General features: G+C 32.0%; 1 protein-coding gene across 2 annotated transcripts in view; it reads right to left on the bottom strand.

Annotated features, from left to right (window-relative positions):
* The window catches only part of LOC133203218 (suppressor of lurcher protein 1-like), a 52,154-nt gene that overhangs the window by 1,059 nt on the left and 24,128 nt on the right, over window positions 1-26,967 (bottom strand). For both annotated transcript variants that reach the window (XM_061339048.1, XM_061339049.1), the window contains exons 3-11: window positions 26,697-26,886; window positions 25,391-25,608; window positions 24,270-24,492; window positions 23,488-23,687; window positions 11,160-11,349; window positions 6,245-6,441; window positions 6,048-6,089; window positions 3,881-4,058; window positions 59-258 (exon numbers count right to left, since the gene is read on the bottom strand). In XM_061339048.1, coding sequence (XP_061195032.1) covers window positions 59-258; window positions 3,881-4,058; window positions 6,048-6,089; window positions 6,245-6,441; window positions 11,160-11,349; window positions 23,488-23,687; window positions 24,270-24,492; window positions 25,391-25,608; window positions 26,697-26,886 — 1,638 coding nt within the window. The remainder of the gene's footprint in view (window positions 1-58; window positions 259-3,880; window positions 4,059-6,047; window positions 6,090-6,244; window positions 6,442-11,159; window positions 11,350-23,487; window positions 23,688-24,269; window positions 24,493-25,390; window positions 25,609-26,696; window positions 26,887-26,967) is intronic.

Below are 26,967 nucleotides of genomic sequence, written 5' to 3'. Positions count from 1 at the left end.
TGAGGGTGAAAATGAGGACACAGGGAGCCCCTACAAAGTATTCGGGTCAGTGACTCACCAGGGCTAAATTCATATCGTCCCAGGAAGCCCGTATGTTCGTAGTTATCAGTGGAACTCATCAGAACCCGGAAGTAAGCGCCGTCGGACACTCGTTTAGTGATAAGTGACTGCATAACACCACAGATAGGTTTAAAACCCCTGTCTGGTCCATCGTGGGCGAAGGCGGTAAACGACACGTGGTCATTCTCACCTTCACAGCTATAAAAGAAAAAATAAACGGGGAACATGATAACAATGTATAAGATTAGGAGAGCTAAAGAAGGATACATACATGTTCCCTCTTTCAGGATCACTGAGTACAAGTATATTTAAAAGGAATAGAGTAAAGAAAACCAGCAACAACATATACTCAAAATAACTGTATTTAAAGTCGGTTTAGTCATAAAAAGAGTATTTCCAATCCGAAGTTTTTTTTTACTGAAAGCTTTTACTGAGAGTTTTCTACGTAATAAGTGATGACCTAATTACAAAAGTTAATATCAGGGAAAGTGTACTGTGGCGTAACAATATTATTTTGTGACGTAATCCTGAAATGATCCCATAACCCTATGTGTTCATAAGGCTTTTTGACCACATGATAACGTTGGCACAGAGCTCTAATGAGCTTCTTTTTCTTCTTCAAAAAAGACTTTTAAATGAACATTGCTTTGGTGACAGAAAGATAGAGGATATTCAATGTTTTGTAGTTGGATATGGAATTTATTTCACAAGTGGGACAGGGTTTTCTGATATTTTGAAGCAATAGTGAAAATATAAAAAAAAAATCCTGCCTCACGAGTGAAATAAATTCCATATTCAACTACAAAACATTGAATTTTTTGCTTTATTACATTATCTTTGATTTTCCCGTTGCTTCTTACTTTTCTTAACACAGTGTCCTATGACGTCCTATGACGAGCTCTGACGTCATAGTTGAGCATAGCTTAGCAGTTGTGAGATTGAAAACATTGTGACATGGATTTTAGCAAATATATTTGGGAAGAAATTGGCAGTTTTAGTCTATCAGGATGTTTTAGTTACTATCTCTATCTTATTACAGACCAGAAATTATTTTTTTTACTTACTTTGACATCCTTTCAAACTGTGAGAGAATATCACTCTGGTATCCTTTCACAATATGAGAGAATATTACTTTCATTCATTCAATAAATAGAGGATATTCAATGTTTTGTAGATGAATATGGAATTTATTTCACGAGTGGGACAGGATTTTTTTTTTTATATTTTCAAAATATCAAAAAATCCTGTCTCACGAGTGAAATAAATTCCATATTCTTCAACAAAACATTGAATTTTCTGTTTATTACATTTTCTTTGATTTTCCCTTTGCCTGTCTTTTCGTAACAAATTGTCATAGGCTATGACGTCATAGTTGAGCGGTTGAGACGTCATAGCTAAGCGATTGAGAGATTGAAAAACGTTGTATACATGAATTTTTAACAACATATTTGGGGAAACTGGCAGTTTTAGTCTCTGTCCGTATGTTTTATTTACTCTCTCTCTCTCTTATAACAGCCAGCTAGTTAAAAAAAAAAAAAAAAAAAAAAAAAAAAAAAAAAAAAAACAAGAGGCCCAGGGGCCACATCGCTCACCTGAGCACTATGGCTAGGAAAAAGCAGAAATCACTTCAATCTTGAAAGGTTGAAAAGTTTAAATATAAAAGTGGTTGGGGGGGGGGGGGGTGTCATGAATTGAACAAATTTGAATCTACATTATCTGAGGATGCTTCCATTTAAATATGACCAATCATGGCTTTGCTGTTCTTGAGTAGAAGATTTTTAAAGATTTAACCTATGTATTCCTATGTAAAACTTTGATTACCCATTGTGGCCCCACCCGACCCCCAGGGGACATGTTTAAACAAACTTGAATGTACACTATCTAAGAATGCTTCCATATAAATATGACCAATCATGGCTTTGCTATTCTTAACAAATAGTTTTTTTTTAAAGATTTTTAGTATGTGTTCCTATGTAAAACTTTGATCGCCCATTATGGCCCGAACCGACCCCCAGGGGTCATGATTTGAACAAATTCAAATGTACACTATCTGAGGATGCTACCATATAAATATGACCAATCATGGCTTTGCTTTTCTTAACAAATAGTTTTTTAAAATGATTTTTACTATGTGTTCCTATGTAAAACTTTGATCGCCCATTGTGGCCCCATCCGACCCCCGGGGGTCATGAGTTGAATAAATTTGAATGTACACTATCTGAGGATGCTTCCATATAAATATGACCAATCATGGCTTTGCTGTTCTTGAGAAGAAGATTTTTAAAGAGTTTTCCTATATATTCCTATGTAAAACTTTGATCGCCCATTGTGGTCCCACCCGACCCCCAAGGGTCATGAGTTGAACAAATTTGAATCTACACTACCTGAGGATGCTACCATATAAATATGACCAATTATGGCTTTGTTGTTCTTGAGAAGAAGATTTTTAAAGATTTTTCCTATATCTTCCTATGTAAAACTTTGATCGCCCATTGTGGCCCCACCCGACCCTCGGGGGTCATGATTTGAACAAACTTGAATCTACACTATCTGAGGATGCTACCATATGAATATGACCAATTATGGCTTTGCTGTTCTTCAGAAGAAGATTTTTAAAGATTTTTCCTGTATATTTCCTATGTAAAACTTTGATCGCCCATTGCGGCCCCACCCGACCCCTGGGGGTCATGATTTGAACAAACTTAAATCTGCACTACCTGAGGATGCTTCCACATAAGTTTCATGTTTTCAAGCACAGTGGTTCTTGAGAAGAAGATTTTTAAATGATGCCATTAATTTTTCACAAATTCTCAATTATCTTCCCTTGGAAGAAGGTGTGGCGATTCGTTTGAACAAACTTGAATCCCCTTTACCCAAGGATACTTTGTGGCAAGTTTGGTTGAAATTGGCCCAGTGGTTCTTGAGAAGAAGTCGAAAATGTGAAAAGTTTACAGACGGACAGACAGACGGACAGACGGACTACAGACAAAATGTGATCAGAAAAGCTCACTTGAGCCTTCGGCTCAGGTGAGCTAAAAACACTGTGAGAATACCATTTTGATATCCTTTCACACTGTGTCAGAATATTACTTTTATTCAATAAATAAATTACAGTAATTCACTGTTGAAAATGTAATAAATCACAGTATTTCATTGGTGAAAATGTAATTATATAGCTTATCAGCAATTGCATTTCTTTACTGGTTAATTAATAATTCTGCTTTATGGCTGGTTACTTTGTCACGAAATATTTTTCATCCTTCCGTTATAAGTACTTTATTTAACAAAACTAAACTATAACAATGAAATGGTTTTGAAACGAAATATTAGTAAAGAGACTAAGCATACAAAGAAAACAGAACAACTCAACCAGACCTTTTTCTACTTCCAGCATTATTTTGACAATTATGACGTCATAGTCTGGTATTTTTAAACTGAACAAGAAAGGTAATGTTATGGTATTCATAGTAGTGAACATAAAAAAAAAACTTTGTTTAAACCTGGTATCAATCTCTTAGTACATGTACGTATGTCCAAGTAATGTCCAAATGGTGGCTTACAACCTTTTCCTAAATAAAATATTATTTTCTTTCTACTTCATATTTACGGTATTGAACAGATATGATTTTTAACGCCATTTTAGGACAATACTTTGGTGAAGCCACAATAAACGTTTATTTTCCTTATGTCTCTAAAGATATCCAGATCACCAACTTCCGTTAAATGCTTTTCATTTCATCAAACAATATTTAGAACTTTTCAAATGTTTCTTGTATATGTGAAGTTTTGTGAGAGTTAAATTATTAAACAACAAACTTACACTCCCCCTCTTCCAACGTCGAAATTGTCCAGGGTAATGGTCACTCGTTCTCCTGGTTCGCCGCGGAAAACGTACTCACACTGAGTATGTGAGGGGTAATATCCGGGGTAGTTAGGGGTGGTAAAGTTACCCACCTTTTGCAGGGTGCTGTTATATAGGAATTTACAAAGGGGACGACCTGTCAAATAAAGCATGAAAGAGGGATTGCCAAAAACAAACAAACAAACATAAACAAACAAACAGTGCTATAAAGGGTAAGGTCAAATGACTTTACATACGGTTATCAATACGTTTTCAAAAGAATAAACTAACAAAGTAAATTATTAAATAACTAACATAGAAAATAAGTATAATTTAAGCTATTGGTTAACATGTTCGTTACGAAATTCATTTCTTCACGTTGTGTATTTATACCAGTTGATCACTCGCAGCGTATACATATTGTATTATTCAATCGTTGTTTTCATCAGATTAATATGTATAGTAACAATATAATACTTGCTATGATTGTGATTAAATAATCGGTAAATAGTTGTAAAAGATATTGATTATATGCTGTCAATCGTATATTATTGTTTTGGAGTCGGGTTCACTGTATTTCGACCCGGTCTCGATCTCGATAGCATGTTTGATGTCATTTATCACGTTTCATCTTTGAACACTTCATTGTCATTGTCATTGTTTATATCAACTTAATAAAGTAATAGCTACTTGTACTTATCACATTTTGGAAGATAAAATCCCATTTTGTATGGTTATTAATGATTCTCCATTAGAAAACTTCACTGCGTGCACTTTCCCTGATTTGTTTATTCCGGAAGTGGCATAGAGCCGAAAATTCGTCTGCTGGAGGAGAAAGGGGGGAGAGAAATTCGGAGTCAGAAGCCGAGAACATCTCCCATACACACCCTATTACAAGGGATGGCAGACCTAATGCAGACCAGATGGGTAATTATATTAGTCAAGTTATATTAAATAGAGACGCTGAGATATCCCTGTGGGAGGCCCATAAGTAGAGTTGGGAGACCCATCGACGGGAAAACTTATGGGAGAATTTATGGGAGTTACAATTTATTAATAAAAGTGTATAGGACTTATAGGTTAGGTATAAATAAAGTATATTAAATTAAGGAAAGTATATTTTGGTACAAGTAGCTAATTTTTATAATTATTTTGGGAGATTTAGATTATTCATACGGGTTGTAGGAGTGACATTACTTTTTGGTGTCAGATATTGTGATTTTTATTATTTCAATAGTCATAACAAATTGTACATAGTGTAAATAAATTTTATTTGTTGAACTTTTACCCTGACTTAATTATTTATTCCAAATAAAGTTGACGTACGGGAGTGGAAAGCCCACATAGTTGCCCCACTCTCTCCCGAGGTTGGAGGCGCAACATGTTAACTATGGATAACAAGAAAACATTGATGTAACCATCAATTGTCGCCCGGGAAATAAATAAAGTAAACAATGGAAATGAGTCTTGATCATCAAACCGCTTCGATATGTGTGAAAAGGCATGCGTCTAAATGATGGAGACGATAGTAGAGACTATTTTGGAAACTTACATGTATAGTCGGATGAAAATCGAACAAAAACGATACCCTTTTAAACTTTATCAATTCCTCAAGTAAATGTTGGCTGCATAAAATATAATTTGAAACCAGACACATGCATCACCTATTTTCAAAAATGTCTTTCACGTTAAGATTATAAAACACGAACTGTGTAAAGTACGTTTTTACGTTTTTATGCGATAAGTAAAATTCGATGTTCTAAAAAAGGGACCTGTCGTTTTTTGATAGTAAATGATAAGCAACTTTATATATTAAATATGAAAAACATATATATTTTTACAGATTCACTTTATGGAAGTAAATATATTGTGTATCTCGTAATTTATAAAGGGAAAGAACATTCTGATTAACAATCTTTTTAATGTTTAGAAAACCTTTAATTCTGAATAACTTCTCCCACCTCAATCCCCATATACCAACACTTAAACTTATATGTATAGAGCAGCCCGGTCCTCCGGGCTGCAAAATGATAATAGATAAATCCAGAACTTTAATACTTTACTAAACACCACCAGTTCTTCTCTACTATTGTTTATGTAAGCTGAACTCTATCAAGATGTGTTGAAAAAGAATATGAACACATACCATTATCTGCTATCGATTGTACGCCCGTTGTTATTCCAAAATCTGAAACAAGACAGAAAAAATATTGACCATGACAACAACAGTTTTATAATTTAATTTAAACAGATGTTTAGCAATCGAATAAACCGAAACCTTATAGATGTTTTGCAATTGAATAAACTGCATTCTACAGCTCTATAAAAGTTATGAAATTTCACCTTTTCTAAATTTGTACTGGAACTCGAATCCCGAGGCCTGTCCCTTGTCTCCTCCGGGCAGACTGACAAACCTGACCCTGAGCCAGTTGTTGACGGACATGTATTGTAGGGGTAGCCTGTCCCCACAGAACATGATACTGACCTCGTCATAGGCTTCAGAGATATAAATAGATACGGAATCCTCCAACTTACAATCCCTGTAAAAGGACATGTAATTTTTTAGAAAGTGAAAATTCAAGTGCATCCTTGCGTACTTTAGAATAAACAGAGAGAGAGAGAGAGATAGAGAGAGAGAGAGAGAAAACAAGGTTGAGGTCCAATGAACACTGACAGTTCACAAAATTAATTGGATAAGGTAAATAATTCATGTTTAGTTTCTATAAACTAGTCACGAGTACCTTTATATGCATTGAATTACAAGTTTTCAGAGTAAAATTAAGAATGTAATGTTTGTGAAGCAGGGGAATTATGTTTTCTCCTTAAATTTTTCAAAATGATAACAATAGTTATTGATTTGAAATGCTTGATTTGTATATTTTTTGATGCACACCATCTTTTATGCCGAACAATAACATTTTGTGTGCAAGTAAAAGAAAATAATAAATAGATCCATTATCCCCAATCCTTAACAATAAAACATTCAAAAGCAAAACAAAGTCTGGACTTAAAACGAAGTGAGCATTGAGACCCTTTTACAAGCAGCCTTGTAGAACAAAGGCCAACTATCATAAAAAAGAAATAAAAAATTATGTCATATTCCTCTGGGAAATCAGCCCAGAAAACTGAAAACATTTCTCTATACTGTCAATGTTGACTGGTCATATAAGCAGAAAATCCCTTGATTATTGGACTAATGAACACACTTGGAGTAAATTTGATTAATTTTCCGCTTTCATCAATTTACTGTCAATGGTGGAGGACTGTTCTTGATAAGGCGTGGGGGATTATTTGAACGAATGACTGCATCTGTAGCCTGGAGACCAGGTGTCTGTCTAGCAGGGGATAAAATAATTATACACAGGAGAACGTTTCTGTTTTTTTTTTTTTTTTTTTTTTTTTTTTTACAGATAGAGCCCTCTTCGAGTAAGTGCAGCCATTGCAATGATGAAATTGTGTGGTTCCTCAATAGATATAGTGGAACGAGTCTCTATTCAATTATTCTGTTTCATTCCAGCGGTCCTAATCAATGATAATATTGAATCAGGATTTACAAATTGATATTTTTTTTTTTACATTTAGGAAAATTATCTGCATGTCAAAAACAGGCTGTGTGAGTTTATTTATATTTCAGAGACACATTATTCAAATCCTGGAAATAAAGCTATGAGGGCATACATGATTAATAACGATTTTTTGCATTTAAAAGAGGAGGCAAACATTCAAAAAGCAAGAAATCATCTATTTTATATGAGTAAAACTCGATACAGTTTGAAGCAATATTAGGCATATTGACAACAAATTTATTTGCAATTCTCTTTCCTCTATGTAATGAGGAAAATCTAAAGTCAAACAAAAGTAAGACAACATTTGTTACAAGGCCCACTATTGAAATAATTATTTCAATTTTGGTTGATGATGCATTTCAAAAACAAAAACCAGGTTGCAACCACTCTTGAAATAGCGTTCACTAATGAAATAATAATTTTAATAGTGTTATAAACGCATTTCAAAAACAAAACCAGGATGCAAACATTATTCAAAATTACGTTCACATTTGAAATAATTATATCAATAGTGGGTAGGAATGCATTTCAATGCCATAAAAACATGTTTCAACCACTATTGAAATAACTTGCACTATTGAAATAATGTAATTATTCTAATGATGGTTCAGAATGCAGTTCAAAACCAAAACCACGTTTCAATCTACAGTTATTCAAATAATGCCCACCTCTGAAACAAGAATTGTGAGTTTTATATCAAAAGTGGGTGAAACATTACAAACGTTATTAAGATAAATCCTACAACATGCACTGACAAAACTTGTACTTTTTTCTTCATGAATAACATCCTATGCATACACGTGAGATAATAAATCTGTTGAAGATTATGATAATACCAACAAAATCAGTAAACATAATTCTTATTCTTCAATTATATATATATATATATATATATATATATATATATATATATATATATATATATATATATATATATATATATATATATATATATTACGTATATTTTGAAAACAATAGAGACGTTGGGCCACATTGCTTACATTTGCTTATAGTATAAAAATCAATTAAGCGTTATTAGTCCCCTACCGCTGAAACCGGAGGGGACTATAGGTTTCCTCTGAGTCTGTCCGTCCGTCTGTCCGTCTGTCTGTCCCTCTGTCTGTCTGTCAGTCTGGGCCACTTGGTTTTCCGCACTTTTTTCCTAAACGCTTGCAGATATTGAGCTGATTTTTGGTATGTGAGTATATCTTGATGAGTTACAAATCAAGTTTGCATTTCCTTCCGCTTCACTGATTTTTGACGGAATTACGGCCTTTTCAATTTTTAGGGGTTTCCGCAATTTTCTTCTAAACGCTTTCAGATATTGAGCTGATTTTTGTTAAGTCACTTTACCTTGATTAGTTATAGGTCAAGTTTCATTCTGCTTCATTGATTTTTTACGGATTTATGGCATTTTCAATTCTTAACGGGAACTAGATTACACTTGCCGGTAGGGGACTAGTATTGCTAATGCAATACTCTCAGAATGCTTGTTTTTATTTCAAAATTGGGTGTTGCAAATAGTGATTTATTGAAATAACGACCACCATGGAAATAATAATTTCAGTTGTAAACTTACGTTATTAGTCCCCTACCGGTGAAACCGGAGGGGACTATAGGATTCCTCTGAGTCTGTCCGTCCGTCTAGCTGTCTGTCAGTTTGTCCCATTTGGTTTTCCGCACTTTTTTTCAAAACGCTTGCAGATATTGAGCTGATTTTTGGTATGTGAGTGTATCTTGATGAGTTACAAATCAAGTTTGCATTTCGTTCTGCTTCAATGATCTTGTACGGAATTACGATCTTTACAATATTTCAGGGTTTTCCGCACTTTTTTTCTAAACGCTTGCAGATAATGAGCTGATTTTTCGTATGCGAATTTACCTTGATGAGTCACAGATGAATTTTGCATTTCGTTCCACTTCATAAATTTTTGACGGAATTATGGCATTTTCAATTTTTAACGGGAACCAGATTACACTTGCCGGTAGGGGACTAGTATTGCTAATGCAATATTCTCAGAATGCTTGTTTCAATTGTGATTGCAACCTTGTTTTGAAATACATTCTCAACAACTACACCTTTAAAGTGATAAAATTACACCTACATAAAGAGAAATGAAGCTATTTCCTGATTAAAACTTGAATATTTACAAATGAGGAACATTTCAAGAGCATTGAAGAAGCCATACTGATTCCCATACTGGTAATGGCCATAATCCTGTCTTACGCATCATAGCAAAACAACTTGATACCTACTGTAAATCACCCAATTATTTTCGAAACAATGTATGAATAAAACAATGTATATGTATAAGCGAGAAAAATTTCTCACGAGTTACAATTATTCTTTATACATTCTTTTAAACCTTAAATATACGCGAGAATGAAATTTTCGCGAGCGAAAGATCGCGAAAATAAAGTTCATGCGAATAAAACCTGATCTACATTTGTTCGTTCCGATTGTAACGCACAATATGATTGGATAAAAAATTTACTTTATATCATATAAATTGGGTTGCCTACGTCACAATGACTTGCGCCAAAAACGTATCGATCCGCCTGCCGTTACATTTAAATTTTTTACAATTTGAAGTCATTTTTTTTAAGGGTAACCATCTTTTTTCTTATACAAAATAATTCACAAAAAAACTAAATTATATAAAATGAAATTTATAGCTACCCAATTTATACGGTATAAAGTGGGTTGGAACAGTTTACGCTTTTTTATAAACCGCCCAACCCACTATACCGTATAAATTGGGTAAATATTAAATTTCATTCCTTAAATATAGACCTACAAACCAAATATCAGCATAAAATACAAAAGTGTCTGCAAATTTTTTTTATGAAAACCAAGATGATCAGACAGACAGACGGAGAGGAAACATAAAGTTCCCTCCAATTTCACCGGTAGGTGAATAATAACGTCAAACGGACATCACTGCAGTATCTCCCAACACAATACAGTCCTTATTTGATTGTTTAAGAGAGACCAGGTCAATACCATCTTCTACGAGGGATACTGAGAAGCTGTCACAGTGGGAGACTATAAATCCTAATCTCTCTCCCCTGATCTGTGATCTATCGATCTCCACTTAAGTCAAGGAAGGATGTAGTTGTCAATAGTTGTACACCGAAGGTCTACAAAGTCACATTCTTGACACACAGAGAATATATTCACCTTATTAATGCCTTTTGTCGCTGGAAGTTATGCAACAAACGTAAATTTGATTATCAAAGAGTATGTTTATTATACAAGACATTTTTAAATTTTTCTTAATTCAGCCAATTTAAATTTAACCAAATCTGAATCGTAGACAGTAGTATATTAATCATATTAAGTAAATAAATAATACATACCACAAAAACAAGATAAATTTACAAAGTTTAAAATAAACTTCCTACAGGAATCTTATACCAATGTTACTCCATTCTAAAACATTTTAATGTTTCTCAATTTTTTCATTCAAATTTTTAACATGGATCGACATTTTTATTTTCACCTCGATTTTGGCTGCTCTGTTTATATATTGCGATCAATTTTGTATCTTCTGTAGAAATTAGGAGAAATCTTCATTTTCATTCAAATTGAATGGAAAAATACCATTTGGCACTTATTTGTTTCAGGCAGCCATGTCAAAAAGTAATAAAAATTTTATCTAACTAATGCTCTTTTGAATTAATTTTCTTACCCGTCCTGTGAATAAAGTTGTGACTTGAAAAGATTGAAGTGAGTAAACTTGATCTGTACTCTTTCACCGGGATTAGCGTAAAAATCATATGTACACGTTATATCCCTTGGGTATTGATGTGAATACCTAGGGCTGCTGATGGTACCTCCAGGCGAGGAATTCTGTGAGATATTTCTGCTGCATTTGTGTACTGAAAGAAAGGGAGAAAATATTACTCCATAAATACATAATTGATAACATTGATTATCTTGCATGAGCATGGAATAAAAAGATGTTCTTTTTTTGCGTACAAAGTGCCTATTTGAGACAAAAGTTACTCTCATGTAATTTCAAATTTGAATCTTATTAGATATTACAGGAGATCTGACTATTTTCATTTTGTACCTTCAAAAGTAAAGGAATGCTTACAAAATAAAGTTCATCATTGAATGTAAAACGAAAACTGTAAACTATTATTTGCATCATCTTTTATTTGCGATTCGTCAGTTTGAAATCAATCCAAGAGTATTACAAATGTAATTTTGGCGACTGACGTTGCAAATCATTGGTTCGCAACGAGAAATATTGGCGAGCTAAAGAAGGTCGCGAAATTCGCGGACATTTTTGCAAGCGAATAAAAGTTGGTTTGAAGTATTAATGTTCAATAATTTTCTTGTTCAAATGGATTCCATTTTTACCTGAAATGGAATTGGTGAAAAAAATCCCGTACTAAAACATTAAATGAACAAGAGGCCACAAATTGTAATTTGTGCAGGAGACGACAAATACATGTATATCTGTTTATCTCCCATTAACTCTATACATATTTTTCATCAAGTTCTCAAAACACAGTCACTTTCTTAATTGTATGGGAACATGTTTAGAGCAAAACCTTCTTGTTTATATTTTAGTTAGCTTTATGCAATTAAATATTAATTACTTAGCAGATTTTTGAGACGATTAATTGCGGTCGGTGCGTGCATGTGTTTATTTTAAATGAATTTTATTTTTTTTAATCATTTTACTTTTAGATCTAGCTATAACACTAGCAGGGTTCGACAGTAACCTTAGTCCGTTAGTCTCAGACTAATACATTTTCATTCGGACTAATAAAATATGTGGCTAATTAGTCCGAACGGACCAATAAAAATTTCTGAAAAACAATATGAATAAATTACCAATGTCCGATTCTCGACAACTTTTACTGGAAAACTGGTATTTTTAGATTTCTAGCTTTTGGCGGGTAGTCACGCAATGCTGGGTCAATTCAGCGCTTAATTTTTCGACTGATCGATTTGAAGTATAAGGTTTTAGCGATCATGATTTAGTATGACACTTTTAAGAAAGACGTTGGACGTTTTGGATGTAATGTAAAGACAAAAAAAAAAACAAAAAAAAAAACGGAGACCGGGAATACGATCGTACTTGCTGATTGCAAAATTCAATGAATCTGTGGAATAATATATTTCACGCAAATACTTTGTTTATTTCAAAAAATAATACGTATTTTAATTGTCACGTTAAATTAATGTTAAAAAGCATTGATGTTTCTTTTTTTTTGACGGACTAATAAAATCACGTGCGGACTAGTAAAAGTAATGAAGCACTAGTCCGGCTGGACTAAAGCCTTAAAAAGTTAGTGTCGAACCCTGACTAGGACTCTTTTGAAAGGAGTAACCATTACTCCAAAATTTGATCGATTCTACTTGCAGATCGTGGGTTCAGACAGGCCAAGATGTGTGGATAAGTGCCCCAGAGATAGCTATTTCGATGTTGTGGTCAATGGGGATTCGAGACAATTAGACTCTCCAAGGGGTCATTGTTGACCCTCCTTGTACAATTGTGCACAAAATAATCAGAATTAACATTTTTAAGCCTGAGAAGGAAATAGTGATATTTAGTGTCCAAGGACAACATGCATTCCTTCTTTATCATGACGGAGCAAAAAGCACTTTATTTTTCATCTTAAACTGTGTGATGGTGATTTCTACAAAATGATAAATGATAAATTAATATGGACCCCCATAAAGAAATATTATTCAATATCATATCACCCTAATTTAATAGGGCTTGGTGGTTCTGGGCCATTTTACTCTTTTTAAACCTGGACATGTACATGTAAAAATATAGGAAATTGCATGATGCAAATACAGTCCTTTCATGAGGTAAATCCATAAATATATCGACTTAACAGAAAAGCAGAACAACCAAGCAAGAAGTTTCTATACTTATTTCTATACGTTGACACGTGATTCCAAACGAACCAATGAAAAAACAAATTACAAAAAATGAAAATTATATTAAATACTATAGCTTGAACCTTTTTCTTGGACTACATTGAAATCATTGTATTTGTTGAAGGTTTAATTTTCTTCGATTTGATAGGTTATTCACGAATATACAAATTCAACAAATACTGATGCAAATGTAATCTCTGTTAAAATTGGATGTTCACATACCATCAATTAAGTTGATGGTTTATATATCCACGAATATTGGTTCCCCAATAAATAAAATGATTGCAAAGCATACATTTATAGAAATAACAATCATAGTCTACAGACATAGATTGATAATGAAATATTTTTGTTCACAAAATACGGCTGAACAAAACTGATTGGGGTGGTTGTTATTTTTGCATTTTCTATTAACATTTTGCTCTTGTCCATATTCTATATTGATTGTATCTTTTAAAAATATATATTATTCCGGATATACTGTAATATCACTTATTTTCATGGTTTAAAGAAAAAAAAATTGGTTCGAGGAGATTTGATTTCGTTGGTGAAGGATAGACTTAAAACTGTTGTATAGAATTTTAACATTTGGTGGGGGACATAAATTCGTGAGTCGTTTCATAACACGAAATCAACAAAAATTAAACCCCCACGAAAATTTGTGATTTCTCAGTAGTGTAACCTTTAGATTTTTCAATGCTGTGAAATATATAACTAAAAACTACAGCAAAAATTCATTTGTATATACTACAGATATTTGTTATCGAGTTAAAATGTAAAATAATGAAAGGTATAGTATCGAGTTTATCAAGTTGAATAATCTGCGAAACTGCAGTTTTGATATTCTGAAAGTATCAAGTTAATTAGTACAAAAATACTGGATGTCATGTTTTACTTATACGACTAATATAAGCATGAAGAAAATTCAGAAGGTATTACAAAAATCACAGAAAGTTATCAAGTCGGGTATAACAAAAAAAGGCTAGAAGATAATACATATATAATAAATGGAAAACTTACTGGCTGAGAATTTGGTTTGTTGATCATATTGATAATAAGAACTCACTAAGGTCACATACGAAAACAGCCAAAGTGATCTACCAAAGATAAACATGATCACACACAGCTCTAAAAACACCGAGTAGTAGCGAGAGAAATAGTTATCCGGCAAATTGTCAGCGTTGCAAACAGTCCCCGTTTACCATAATGACACCGGATGCAGAAATCAGTGATGGAATGACAGGACAATGTATAAAGAGAGACACACACTGATATAAAGCTCTATAATCTAACGTTCCACGTAACACTGTCCATTAACAAACACCGTACCAGCTATACAATACTTCAAAAAAGACTTCATTCGGAGAGAATATCCAATTTCCTTGATATCGATCACAAGTTGCCCAGCTGAAGCCAAAATATGACATTTGTAATAAACGGTATGACTTTCACATCTCCACTTTCACTCACTCTCTTTAACTATTTTCCCAATTTCCCTAAACAAAGAGGTTCTAAAAGCCTGGCCTGGTGTAAGAGTAATTATTTTGTCTTTCAGTTCGTGTAATAAAAAAGGGATGACTTTTTTTCGTCTCGATCAATTCGACAGAAGAAACTAGCAGTACCAAGTTATTTAGTAATTACAGATTAGAGGGTGTCTAACAACCTTTCGTGTGAGAGGACTGAAGTCGGTAATATGTTATGTGGCCCCCTAATTTCTTGTCTGGAAATAGAAATTACCGTTATTGAATTATGATAGTGATGCAATGCATAATTGAAAATTATGTTTTCTAGGAAAATAGTCATTCAAAGCACTATAATGATGTAGAGGAAATCGTCAAAGTATGCAATAAACAGTGATCATTTTTAATTTTTCATGATTTGCATTGCTAAGGCAAGTTTTTTGTGTTATTGTTTTAGAATTTTAAGATATAATCAAAATATAAAAAAAGGACTTAAAGTAAAAAAAGAGAATGTTCAGTTACATTTTTTTTCTAAATGAATTTAAATAACCAACGATTAGTGATTTTTGAGAACCATGCATGATGCATATGGTCGAGTCATCAGCCATGTTCTCACTCCTTAGTTCTTAGTGTTGATTATTTTTGATAATTTGTTTAACTGAAGTACATGACTGACCAGTAAATTTAAAACAGCAGTATAATATTCTTTGCAGAAGAAACACCTTTCAATTTAACCCCCTCCCTCCTATATAAAACCCCTCAAAATCTTTCACTCATATCAATCAGGAAAAGTTTGAATTGATATGTTTTAAATATAGATAATGAATTTTTATTTATATTATAAATCTCTGAAAAACAATAAGTAAAAACGCACTTAAAATAACCGATGATTGAATTTATTCTAACAAAAAGGTAAGTTGTCCTTTCTTTTTTGAATGCCAATGAAACGATTCTAGGGGAAGTATTACTTGATCTTATAATTATCGTAGGGTTTTTAAATACTAACAAACTTGTAAAATTGATAGTTGACAGTCTCAATATACTATATATTACCAGTTGTTTATCTCCGATGACATCTATTTACTTTAAATATAATTTCATATTTCACCACGAGAAAAAATCACATAAAATTGATAATTGTCTGGTGAAAAGTACTTCTTTTTTTTATCAACAGTGGAAAATGAAGATTAAAAGCTTCGATGACGAGAAAACACACAACAAAATTGAAAACAATTGGAGAGCTTTCTGCTTCCAGTGTATTTATCAAAGATTTTTTAAGTATATATAATATTGAGTAAGGTAGACTAGACTTAACATGTCATCTAATTCTTATCATTTAAGATTGATGTTTCATTAATGATCGTTATAGTGATGGAGAAAACAGTAAGCGATTATATTCAAGAATATGCAAATATTTAAAATTATCAAAAGTAAGGCCTTGGTTTTGTAAACTATTTAATACTCATGAAGAATATTAACACAATTAATGAAAACCTAATTCAAGCATTGAATATTAATATTTTGTAATAAAATTTCAATTTCGGTTGCATAATAATTTCATTAATCATTTCATTTTGAAAAAAAAAGAATATTTATTTCATAGGTGTTTTATTTAAAACTACAATATGTAATTTGAAAACAAGAAACGTCATGTTGATTTATTTTCAAAAAAAAAAAATGTCTATATAACATGCATATTGTATATCTTTCTTTATGTATTGTTGGCAAATTATGAAATGTAAAGACAATTAAAGATAAAATAAAGAAATAGAAATTATCAACATGCATCTGTGGAAAACATACACCACACATATACGTGCAAATTTATACAATCAAATATAGGGAAAAAATTTGATTAGATTTGTGTCTGTCTTGCAGTATAAAGGATGAAAGTTGATCACAGTTTAGCCAAGATTCTCCCATACAACAAATGCCGTGATCTCTTCACATCACATTCTTCACTCATCGATTTTTGGAAGATCGAGCGAATAAAATGAAATGCTTCGTTTGTATCTCTCTACGTCCTGTGCACTGGGATTTATGTAATGAGTATGTATTCAATTCGAATCAGATATTGTGAATACATTTTGTTATGGGGTAGAATAATTTCTAATGGTTGAAGGAAAGGGCTATTTGGATTAATCAATAATAATGAAATTTGTTTTCGTTTTTCTACTATGCTGTTATCGTACGCAATTTATGATGTTGTTTCTCTGGCAACGGAAATATTCAAAAGAAAATGCAATAAAATTTGTAAAAAGAACCGTATTCACATGGGGTTCTGAAGAATAAATCACGTTCTTTGAAACGGAATCATTCCGTCAATAAATCTATCCAAATTAAAGTATATATATTATCAGAGGAACTGCCTAAAAAGCTAAAGAAGAATAATAAATCAATATCAGTTTTTGTCCTGAAACGTAATTTACCATGCAAACATATATCCATTTGTAAATTTGTAACAAATAGTACTTTTTAAAAAAGAAATGTACTAACGTAGTATTCTACTCAAACATTTATAAATAGAGTAGCTTTATATAATGAAGAAGTGCATATGATTCCATTTGACCTTTTCTCCTGCACAATTCCATATTGATAATCAGGACATGAACAGTGATTATGCATCTAATAAAATCATGTAAATTCTGATCTCTATCAAAGTAACCAAAAAGAAGAACAGTGCATGGGTGATTTTTATATTCGAGTATGAATAACGAAAATATGGTGTACAAAATTTAGGAATACATGTTGAAGCCTCTTGAAGAAACATATTTCCGATATCGAATAATTTTATGGCAAAAGGTGGCTGGATCTGTTATAAAGATCATCTTATCTGGGTGCTTCAGTCAGGAATATGGCAATCCGAAATGATTCTTTTTTAATGATTTGACTGGAAGCTTAAAAACATATCCAATGTTGATATCCGAAATAAAGTGAGTAAATTGTTTATTAATTATTAGGCTTAGACAGTGCATGAAGGTCAGCTATTTTTGGTAGATGATTGATGTCTTGGCTTCTGTGTCAAAATATAAAGTTATTGACTGGATATGAGGGCAACATATGATTTGTTGGACCTGAAGATGAAAATGTAGCCCGAGGCCATAGGCCATCATTTACACATTCAGGTCCAACAAATCATTTGTTGCCCGAATCCTAGTCTATAACTGTTTTTGGTATACCATTCACTTAAGATAGAACACTAAAATTAGAACCTTTAAACAGATTTACTCACATAATTAAACAGTTTCTTTATAGGTAATATTGTGGCTTTTTGAATAAAAAATGACAACAACAAAAAATGAAAAAAAAATAATCATTAAATTATTATAACACAGAAATTATTTATCACAAAGCATTATTTTTCCCGTGATGCCATCTTTCAAATAACATACGCGGTAACTCTTGAAACTTTGGCTATTTCCGTGTCGCCGATGTTGAACGACGACTAATCACTTGTGACGTAGCAGTGACGTTACGGTCTAACAATTCTTATGTTGCACTGACACACCGGTCAATAATGAAATTGTTAAACCGATGAAAAAAGAAAAAAAAATTTACTTTGTTGGACTTTTTTTGTAACAAAATATATAGAACGATATCTATAAGGGTATAACAATATTAAAAAACATATTTCTCAGATACTACTCTAATACCCAGAAAACGTGTAATCAATAAGGTATTATGAAGTAGGTGAAGATAACAAACCGTTATCGATCTAAAAAAAAACCTACAAGCAATGCAAATCTGGACATAAAACACGGACACGTGGAAATTTCACAGGTTTACTTAACAAAAGGAATATATTGTGGAAAAGTGAAAAAAGTAATCTCATCTAAGTTTCATGACGCTATGGCCAGGTGCATTTGTAGAATGAACATCCCCTGTGGACCGGTTACGCCTGCTATGGGCCCTATTAAATCCTATATAAATTGGTAATGAAATATTCACTTCATTCCTAGAAAGACTATAGTCCTCATCGTCCATATGAGAATGAAAATGTGAAGATTTCGAACTAATAAAAATATTTAAATCCAATAAAATTTGAGAAAATTAAACACCCCCACCCCTCCCCTCCACCCGGAAACACCAGACGAGGGATCGAATCAAGGAGTTTGTTTTTCTGTCGAAGACTTAATCTATAAGCATTATTTCTTGATCAGATTATAATGAGTGATTCGATGAAAAAAAAAAATCAATATGTGAATTAAACGAAGACCTAACAAAAACGTCAATCAATATTCAGATAGGTTTGCACACAAGGTAATTGTTGCGACCATAGAATTTGCAAGATAATTTTAAACGCGATTGTTGATACCTCTGTAACCTCAAATTATTTGCCAACAGCCTTCCTTAACAAATGATCAAATGCAGTATACGGTATTGTGTATCGATTAAATTGGGAGACATAAACACAATAAGCAGGCGATAATGTCTTTTACTGCTAAATAGATACGTTCAAAAACCTCTTTGTATTGCATTTCATAAATTTGTATAATTTCGTATCTACATACATTCATTATTCATACAAAACAATTTCTTCTTATTATATTAAATCAAAATCTGTATAAATTAAAGAAAGATTTTCGTATTCTTTAAAGCTTTATATTAATAGATTAATTTATTGTTGTGATGTTGTTTTAATTTCCTCCCACAATCTGCATTCACAACTAGGATATATCTGTCGTCTGTTTGCTATTAAAATATCAAAGAATAGATAGCTTAAAAGCATACATCTAGCTTGCAATCATTTTAACTAGAACGCCTTTGTGTTTCTCTTCAAAAGATTGCTCAGAAAGGTAATTTTAAAAGATTCTAAAACTGTAAAATCACATATTTTCATAGGGTCAAATCTTCGTTGATTTAGTAAAAAATATTGTTTCCTAGGGGATTTCATTTATTTATTTATTTGAAATTTTACATTTCACGGAGGACGTAGATTCGTGGGTCTCTCTATACCATGAAAATAATAAAAAATAAACCCATGAAATAAGTGATTTCACATTATTTTAAAAAGAATATTGCAAGAAAAAGAAGGTTGCAAAACTCGTAAAATGTCTTTACATGTCAAAGGAACAAAATTTTTAACTGTACTATACTATGTACATGTAGTATAAATTATTGCTATTGATATAGAAAAGACTGTACTATAAATTATTGATATAGAAAAAGACTGTACTTAGAATTATTGATATTTTTTTTCTTCTAAAAATTATTGATATAGAAAAAAAAATCCTATGAATAGTTTGAAAAACAGAAATTTTAAATTTGAATTTTCATATTTCTCAATTGTTCGCTATGGAAAAAAGCAGTACGTACATAATGATTACATTGTAGTAGAAATTGATAAGTAGAAATCATTTTTCCTGACATTTTACATGTAGTGTAAGTAGTATTGTTAGCTTTATTTGCACTTAAGAACAGTTTACTGACCACAGGACTGATTTTCTTTTCGTTATACACTATCATTGTGATTTTTAACTCCCCAAACCTTTTTTACGTGGAAGCTCTCTGATAAACATTTCAATTATATACATATGCTTTACGTGGCATAATCACTTTATTTTCAAATGTTTGACTATCTCAAGCAAATTCAAATAGAGGTGTCTAAAACGTTCTAAGTATGATTTAAGTATTATTTTAAAGTTTCATAAATAGTACAAAAGAACATTTTATATTGTAAACTGCCTTAATGAGCAACTACATGTAGTTTTAGATACAAAAGATGTTTCAAATACAATAGTCTTTATCCAAAAATCATTACAAAAACATGCCAGTGCTTGTTAGTAATGTGATTGCTTGCATGTTCTATTGCTAGAGAGTTAGCAACTAAGAGCATCAACTCGCGTAAAATGTTAGTCAATAGTTATATAGAATTATTGAACATTTGAATACCAGATTTCTCTGCAGAAAGAGTTGAAAAAAGATTCTATAGGTATTTATGTTGAGAGTTTCCTTTATTGAAAATAAAAAAGTCAATGGGTGAATTAATTTTCTATCAATCTACAGCTTGTTTGGAACATATTACTGTCCTCTGAAAAAGAAGGAATCTGAATCCTACTCTACGGTAAAAAAGCGTTAAATTCTATGTATCGCTTCTGATAAATTTGTATTATTAAGCATCTACGTACATTCATACAAAACATTTTCCTCTAATAATATTAAATCAAAATCTGCATAAATTAAAGAAAGATCTTTTTTTGTATTCTTTGTGACTCTATATTAATAAATTAACTTATTGGTGTGAAGTTGTTTTAATTTTCCTCACCCAACCTACATTCACACATAACAGTCGGATATACAAGTAACTGTCGTCTGTTTGATATTAAAATATCACAGAATAGATAGCTTTAAAAGATAGCTTTAAAACATGCAACATCTAGCTTGCAATCATCTTGACTAGAATGCCTTTGTGTTTCTCGTCAAAAAGAATGCTCAGAGAGATAAATGTAAAAGATTCAAATACTCTAAAATCAAATATTTTTACGGGGTAAATTTTTTTGTGGTTTGAGAAGCAAATATTGTTTTACGCGCGTTTTTATTTCGTGGATGAAGAAGTGGAACGTTAGTTTTGTTGAAATTTTACATTTCGTGGAGGACATAAATTCGTGGGTCTCTCCCTACCATGAAAATAATAAATATTGAACCCCACGAAAATAAGGGATTTTATATTATTTTAAAATAAAAATTTTCAAGACAAATGAAGGTGCGAAACTTATAATATGTAATTTTATGCAGCAGGAACGAAATTTGTAACTGTGCTATAAAATGTACATGTAGTATAAATTATTGCTATTTGATATAAAAAAGACTGTACTATAAATTATCTATATAGAAAAAAATGTACTATAAATTATTGATATAAAAACTATACTAAAAATTATTAATTTAGAAAAAAAATCCTATGAATAGTTTGAAAAACAGAAACTTTAAATTTGAATTTTCATATTTCACACTTGTTGGCTATGGAAAAAGAAGTGCATAATTATTTACATTGTAGTAGAAATTAATAAGTAGAGACCATTTTCCCAGTCGTTTTGATATTAGTAGTATAGTTAGCTTTTTTGCACATAAGAACAGTTTACTCATTACATGATTGATATTTTTTTTTCGTTATACACTTTCATTGTGATTTTTAGCTCCCAAAACATTTTTTACGGGGAAGCTCTCATCGTATTTTTATCTGATAAGCATTTCAATTATATACCTCAGTTGCAATAAATCACTCTTATTTTCAAATGTTTGACTATCTCAAGCAAATTCAAGTAGGGGTGTATAAAATATTCTAAGTATGATTTAAGTATTATTTTAAAGTTTCATAAATAATACAAAAGAAAAATTTACATTGTTAACTGCCTTAACGTGCATCTAGTTTAAGATATGGAAGATTTTTCAAATACTATAGTCTTTATCTAAAAATCATTACAAAAACATGCCAGTGCTTGTTAGTAATGTGATTGTGTTTGCATATTCTATTGCTAGAGAGTTAACAACTAAGAGCATCAACTCGCGTAAAATGTTAGTCAATAGTTGTATAGAATTATTGAACATTTGTAATACCTGATTTCACTGCTGAAAGAGTTGAAAAAAGATTCTATAGATATTTCTGTTAAGACTTTTTCTGTATTAAAAAATAAATTGCCTTTTCGTATTTGTGGTCAGTGATCTTACATAAAATATTATTTGGACATCGTTGTTTCATTCCTTCCCTAATTCTTTCCTTTCCTAATTCATGAAATGCCCGTTCAAAACTGTTAAGAACGTCCAATGCTTATTTAAAGCAATTAGAGTAACACACGCTTATAACAAAGTGCCAAGGGCCGATGATTTTGCTTCGTTTTGAAAGTAATTCATTACATCCTTTAAGATCACAATATATTTTAAAGCCACGGGGAATGAAAATCACTTCGCTGTAAGCTTTAATTCATTATAAGCGTATTTTACTGTATTACCCAGAATACTGATTTCTTTATCAATATTAATAAAAAATTCTTTAAGGAAATGTTTAGTTCGTTTTCTGTTTAACATTTTCTTCAATAACACCGATCATTTCTTCGAATCTCCTATTTAAAAGTAAATTTAAAGCAGTTTCAATAAATTATATAAAAACTTATTTCAATTATAAATATTATGGTCAACCAAATCTTGCAGCAATCCACTAATGTATCTTGATATTTAACCCACCCACCCCAAATGAATTTCAGCAAAGAAATTTGATGGTGATTTACATTTACCCATAATAGTGAGAGACATATAAAGAACTGTTCACATCTCCATAACATCCATGTTATAAATTGCTTATTATACCGAACCAAGAAAGATGCATGGAATAAAATACAAATGAATAACGTAAACATTTCTCGAGAGCAATAAAACTGATTTAATGGAGTGACATTCACAAAACTAAATATTTACATTTCACCTTCGTGTTTAAACCGAAAAAAATGCACCAAGGCTTTGAATTTCAAGCCACCATATATCGGTAGTCTATTGTGAGGTCACAATCGTGAAATACAATGATTTGGTGCAGGGCGAACACGACGTACATGTGACCTTCTCATCAGCTTTTGGTTTACTAGTGATAACGTAAATCTTATTTTCCTTTGATTGGCCTATCTCAATACGACCCTTAAAAGGTGGACTAAAAGTACTCACCAATAGAATCTATAGATTTATATTCATAAGTAGCTGCAAATCCTTTCTTGTTGGAATTTGATTTGGAATGGAAATACACACTTAAATAGTTACTGTGTGATGTAATGGTAGGAACACTGTTACTACCGCAGATGAAAGCTATCCTCTCTGTTTTATTTCTGTTATCAAACACCTCAATGTAGTCTTCATCTTTATTGCAGCTTAAAAAAGACACAAAGTATGTTAGTGAAGCATCAAGTACATGTAAGATATTAAGTTATTTCTTGATTTTAAATTGGACGAAATCGTGTTCAAAGAATATATTCTATGAATGATTGATGCTTGCAAGATTAGCCGTAGTGCATATACTTGTAAATCTTTCTTCTGATATTTCTATATACTGTAGTTTCAAAGAAAAAAAAACGACACTACTCAATTTCTAGCAAGTTGATTGATTGATTGTTTGCTGTTTTATGTCTCTTGTAAGATTATTTCATTCATATGAGACGTCACCGTATAAAGGGTTTCAAATTTAGACGTTTACTCGGCATCCTGGACCATTGAGCAGTGAGGGATCTTTATCGTCCCAACGCCTACCCTGACACGGGGCCTCGGTTTTTAAGGTCTCATCCGAAAGACCAACAAGTTCCACTTCAATGTGAAGAGCGTTTGGCCAAGAAACAGTTGCTTCTTTTCCTTAGGAATGTCTCGGTCGGGGCTTGATACTACCACCTTCCGATCACGGATAACTCTGACATGGAAAAATCATAAAAAGGACAAGAGATAAAGAGATACTTACTAACCTTGTGGCGTTGCCGGACAACTGGAGAACAAGAAATGCAATCTGGATAATCTCCCCTGGTCGTCCAATAAACTGGTAGCTACAGGAGTACCAGGGAGGAAAGTTCTGTGGGTACCGAGGGGAAAAGAACCTCCCTTTGCTAAAGCTACTGTCGTTGTGTTGGTCATTATAGGAACATGTGTTGGGATCCTTCGAAACCCGCTTCATTGTTGTCTGGAATTCATCTGTTCCATGTTAATGAAGAAAAACGGATTATATAAAAAAGTCAATCAAAATATCATCAGAAAGATATCTTTTCCCGTATACTATTCTATCTCGTACGTAAAATCAGTTTGGAAAAATAAAGGTCATTGAATTTGTTGTGTTTTACCATTCATTCTGTAGTTTGGGCTTCTGTAGATAAAAAGTACACTCATTAAACGCAAATTTGCTTCTCTACAAACCATTTGTAAATACTTTATATTCGATCCTTGCAAATTTGTGCTATTGAACAAAGTAATGTTGGAAAAAATACGAATACCACAAAAATGCATTTTCAGGTAAAAAAATAACCACGGTGTCAGTTAAAATTACTTCAAACGAAAATGCATTACCTTTTGCTCTTTAAGAACAAGTGCATAGAAAAAGCATAGATTACCAGTGCATTTTATATTTCAGTAAAATTGCCAGCCAGACATGCTCCAATATTTTAACGTTATGCATGATTTAAAAATCAATTTATGATTGTAAAGAACTGCATTTATGAGAATCTTCTTCATGCATGTTTTGTAAGATTATTTTTGCTGAACGGTTACGCACACTCTTGATTTTGATTGTGGATAATGTGTAATAATAAGTTGTTGGATATGTGCATCAATTCCTGAATAAAAATATAATTATTCTCATGTGTGTGTGTGTGTTCTTTTTTTTCTTTTTTTTAATAAGGACATCTGTGATGACATAGGAAGGAAATGTTTGTTCCGATTGTTCATGCCCCTGATATAGCTTGGCAATAATGGTAAACTCAGTTGTTTTATATAATATTACATATATTTGCTGAATAATTTATTAACTTTGTACAAAGTATCTTTCAAATAGGATTTTGATAATTCTGTAATTTTATGTAAAATTCATAAATCTTACTTGAGTCTACAAATGAGAACTTTCCAGTGAATCCTCTGTAAGTATTATTTAGAGTTCCGTCTCGTGCAGTGTGGAATTCCATATGTAGGCTTCTACCCTTAGAATAAAATGTTTTTTGGGGAAGGTCAGACATGTTTCCACATAAGTCGTATTCTGGTATACTTTGTTCGTTCACTTCCGCTCGTTCGTCTAAATAGAGTTTTAGAAAATCTGGGCACCTGCATAAACATAATTTAGATGAGCTGAATAAAAATTATAAAAAAAGATTAATATCAGTAATTTAAACTTACATTCTTCAAAAAGGAAAATAGGTTATTAAAAGTATTTTGACTTACATAAAATATCAAAATATGTGTGTACTAATATTATGTTTTCAATGTTTCAATTTTTTGAGCCAATTTTTAATTAACTTTAATAATAAATTTACCTGATCAATACAGGGCTGTTAGGCCCGATCCCACCTCTAGTTTTTCAAAAGGCACAATTTTTTGCCCTGTTCTCGATTTGTAATATTTATAGTTTACGATCTCGATCCCCGATCGTTATCTTCATCTTTTACATTATTCAAATTCAAGCCTATAGATTTTTGCAAATGTCAAGGGTTTGTTCAAGATCGTAGGAATAACCTAGCAGATAGGTGGTATCTATCTTACCTATAGGTGATATCTATCTCTATTGAACGCACAGCTTGCCTAGCTGCTATATATGTATCGAATTTTAGATACAAATATCTCAGTATACTAATTTTTAGAACAAAACGTAAGAGAAAATATATATGTAAATTTACATTTCACTCGATTCTATCAAGTGAACAACCTACTTTTTGTCAATATTCCGTGTAACTGTATATCTTAGCTTAATATTTATAAAGTACTATATTATGAATCTAAGGTAAACCATAAACAGAAATACTATCAGTCTGGCACGATTCCTGGGACTGTTTTAAGTTTAAAATGAATGTTAAAAGTAACTGTAAGAAGTAAATAGAAAAACAATCAGAAACAGAGAATTTTTTTAACTTAAACATTGTGCTATTAAGGGAATACTTATGAATGATTATGTAAAGGAACACATGCCCACTCCTTAAAATTAAAATAAACTTTAGATATAATTTAAGAATTGGCACATTGCAATGATATATGAACCCTTAATTGAGATAAGTCATTTTTTTTATCTATTGATAAAAGGGAAATGCTTATTGATGTCTATAAATATAATCATATACTTTTACCTTCCAGTTTTCGATCAAGACTGGAGAACAGTTTATCTAAGATGTAATTTTTGAAATCCACAAATATGATGTTACCTATTATTAACTTTTGGATGAAGGTTGAAGTCAATAAACGTTATCTCTACTGTTTCATTTACGTCTCCAATGAAAGAGAACAAGATACATATGATTCCCCGGGGATAGAACTGGGAACTGGTATAGTTAGGGGAGTGGAAGGTCCGAGACCCGGGCTGCCCTGTACTTTGGTACACCACACACTCACAACCTGAAAAGAAACAAAATCCATTTCAAGTTTAACATGTCGCAATGAAGCAAATTATCTAGAAGATTATAAGAATAATTACAA

This window comes from Saccostrea echinata, unplaced genomic scaffold (assembly GCF_033153115.1).
Source record: "Saccostrea echinata isolate AGI-Se365-2 ecotype Australia unplaced genomic scaffold, CSIRO_AGI_Sech_v1 ptg000049l, whole genome shotgun sequence".
Taxonomy (NCBI): Eukaryota; Metazoa; Mollusca; class Bivalvia; order Ostreida; family Ostreidae; genus Saccostrea; species Saccostrea echinata.
The sequence above is the reverse complement of the archived record's forward strand: the minus strand, read 5'-3'. Positions and strand labels throughout refer to the sequence as shown.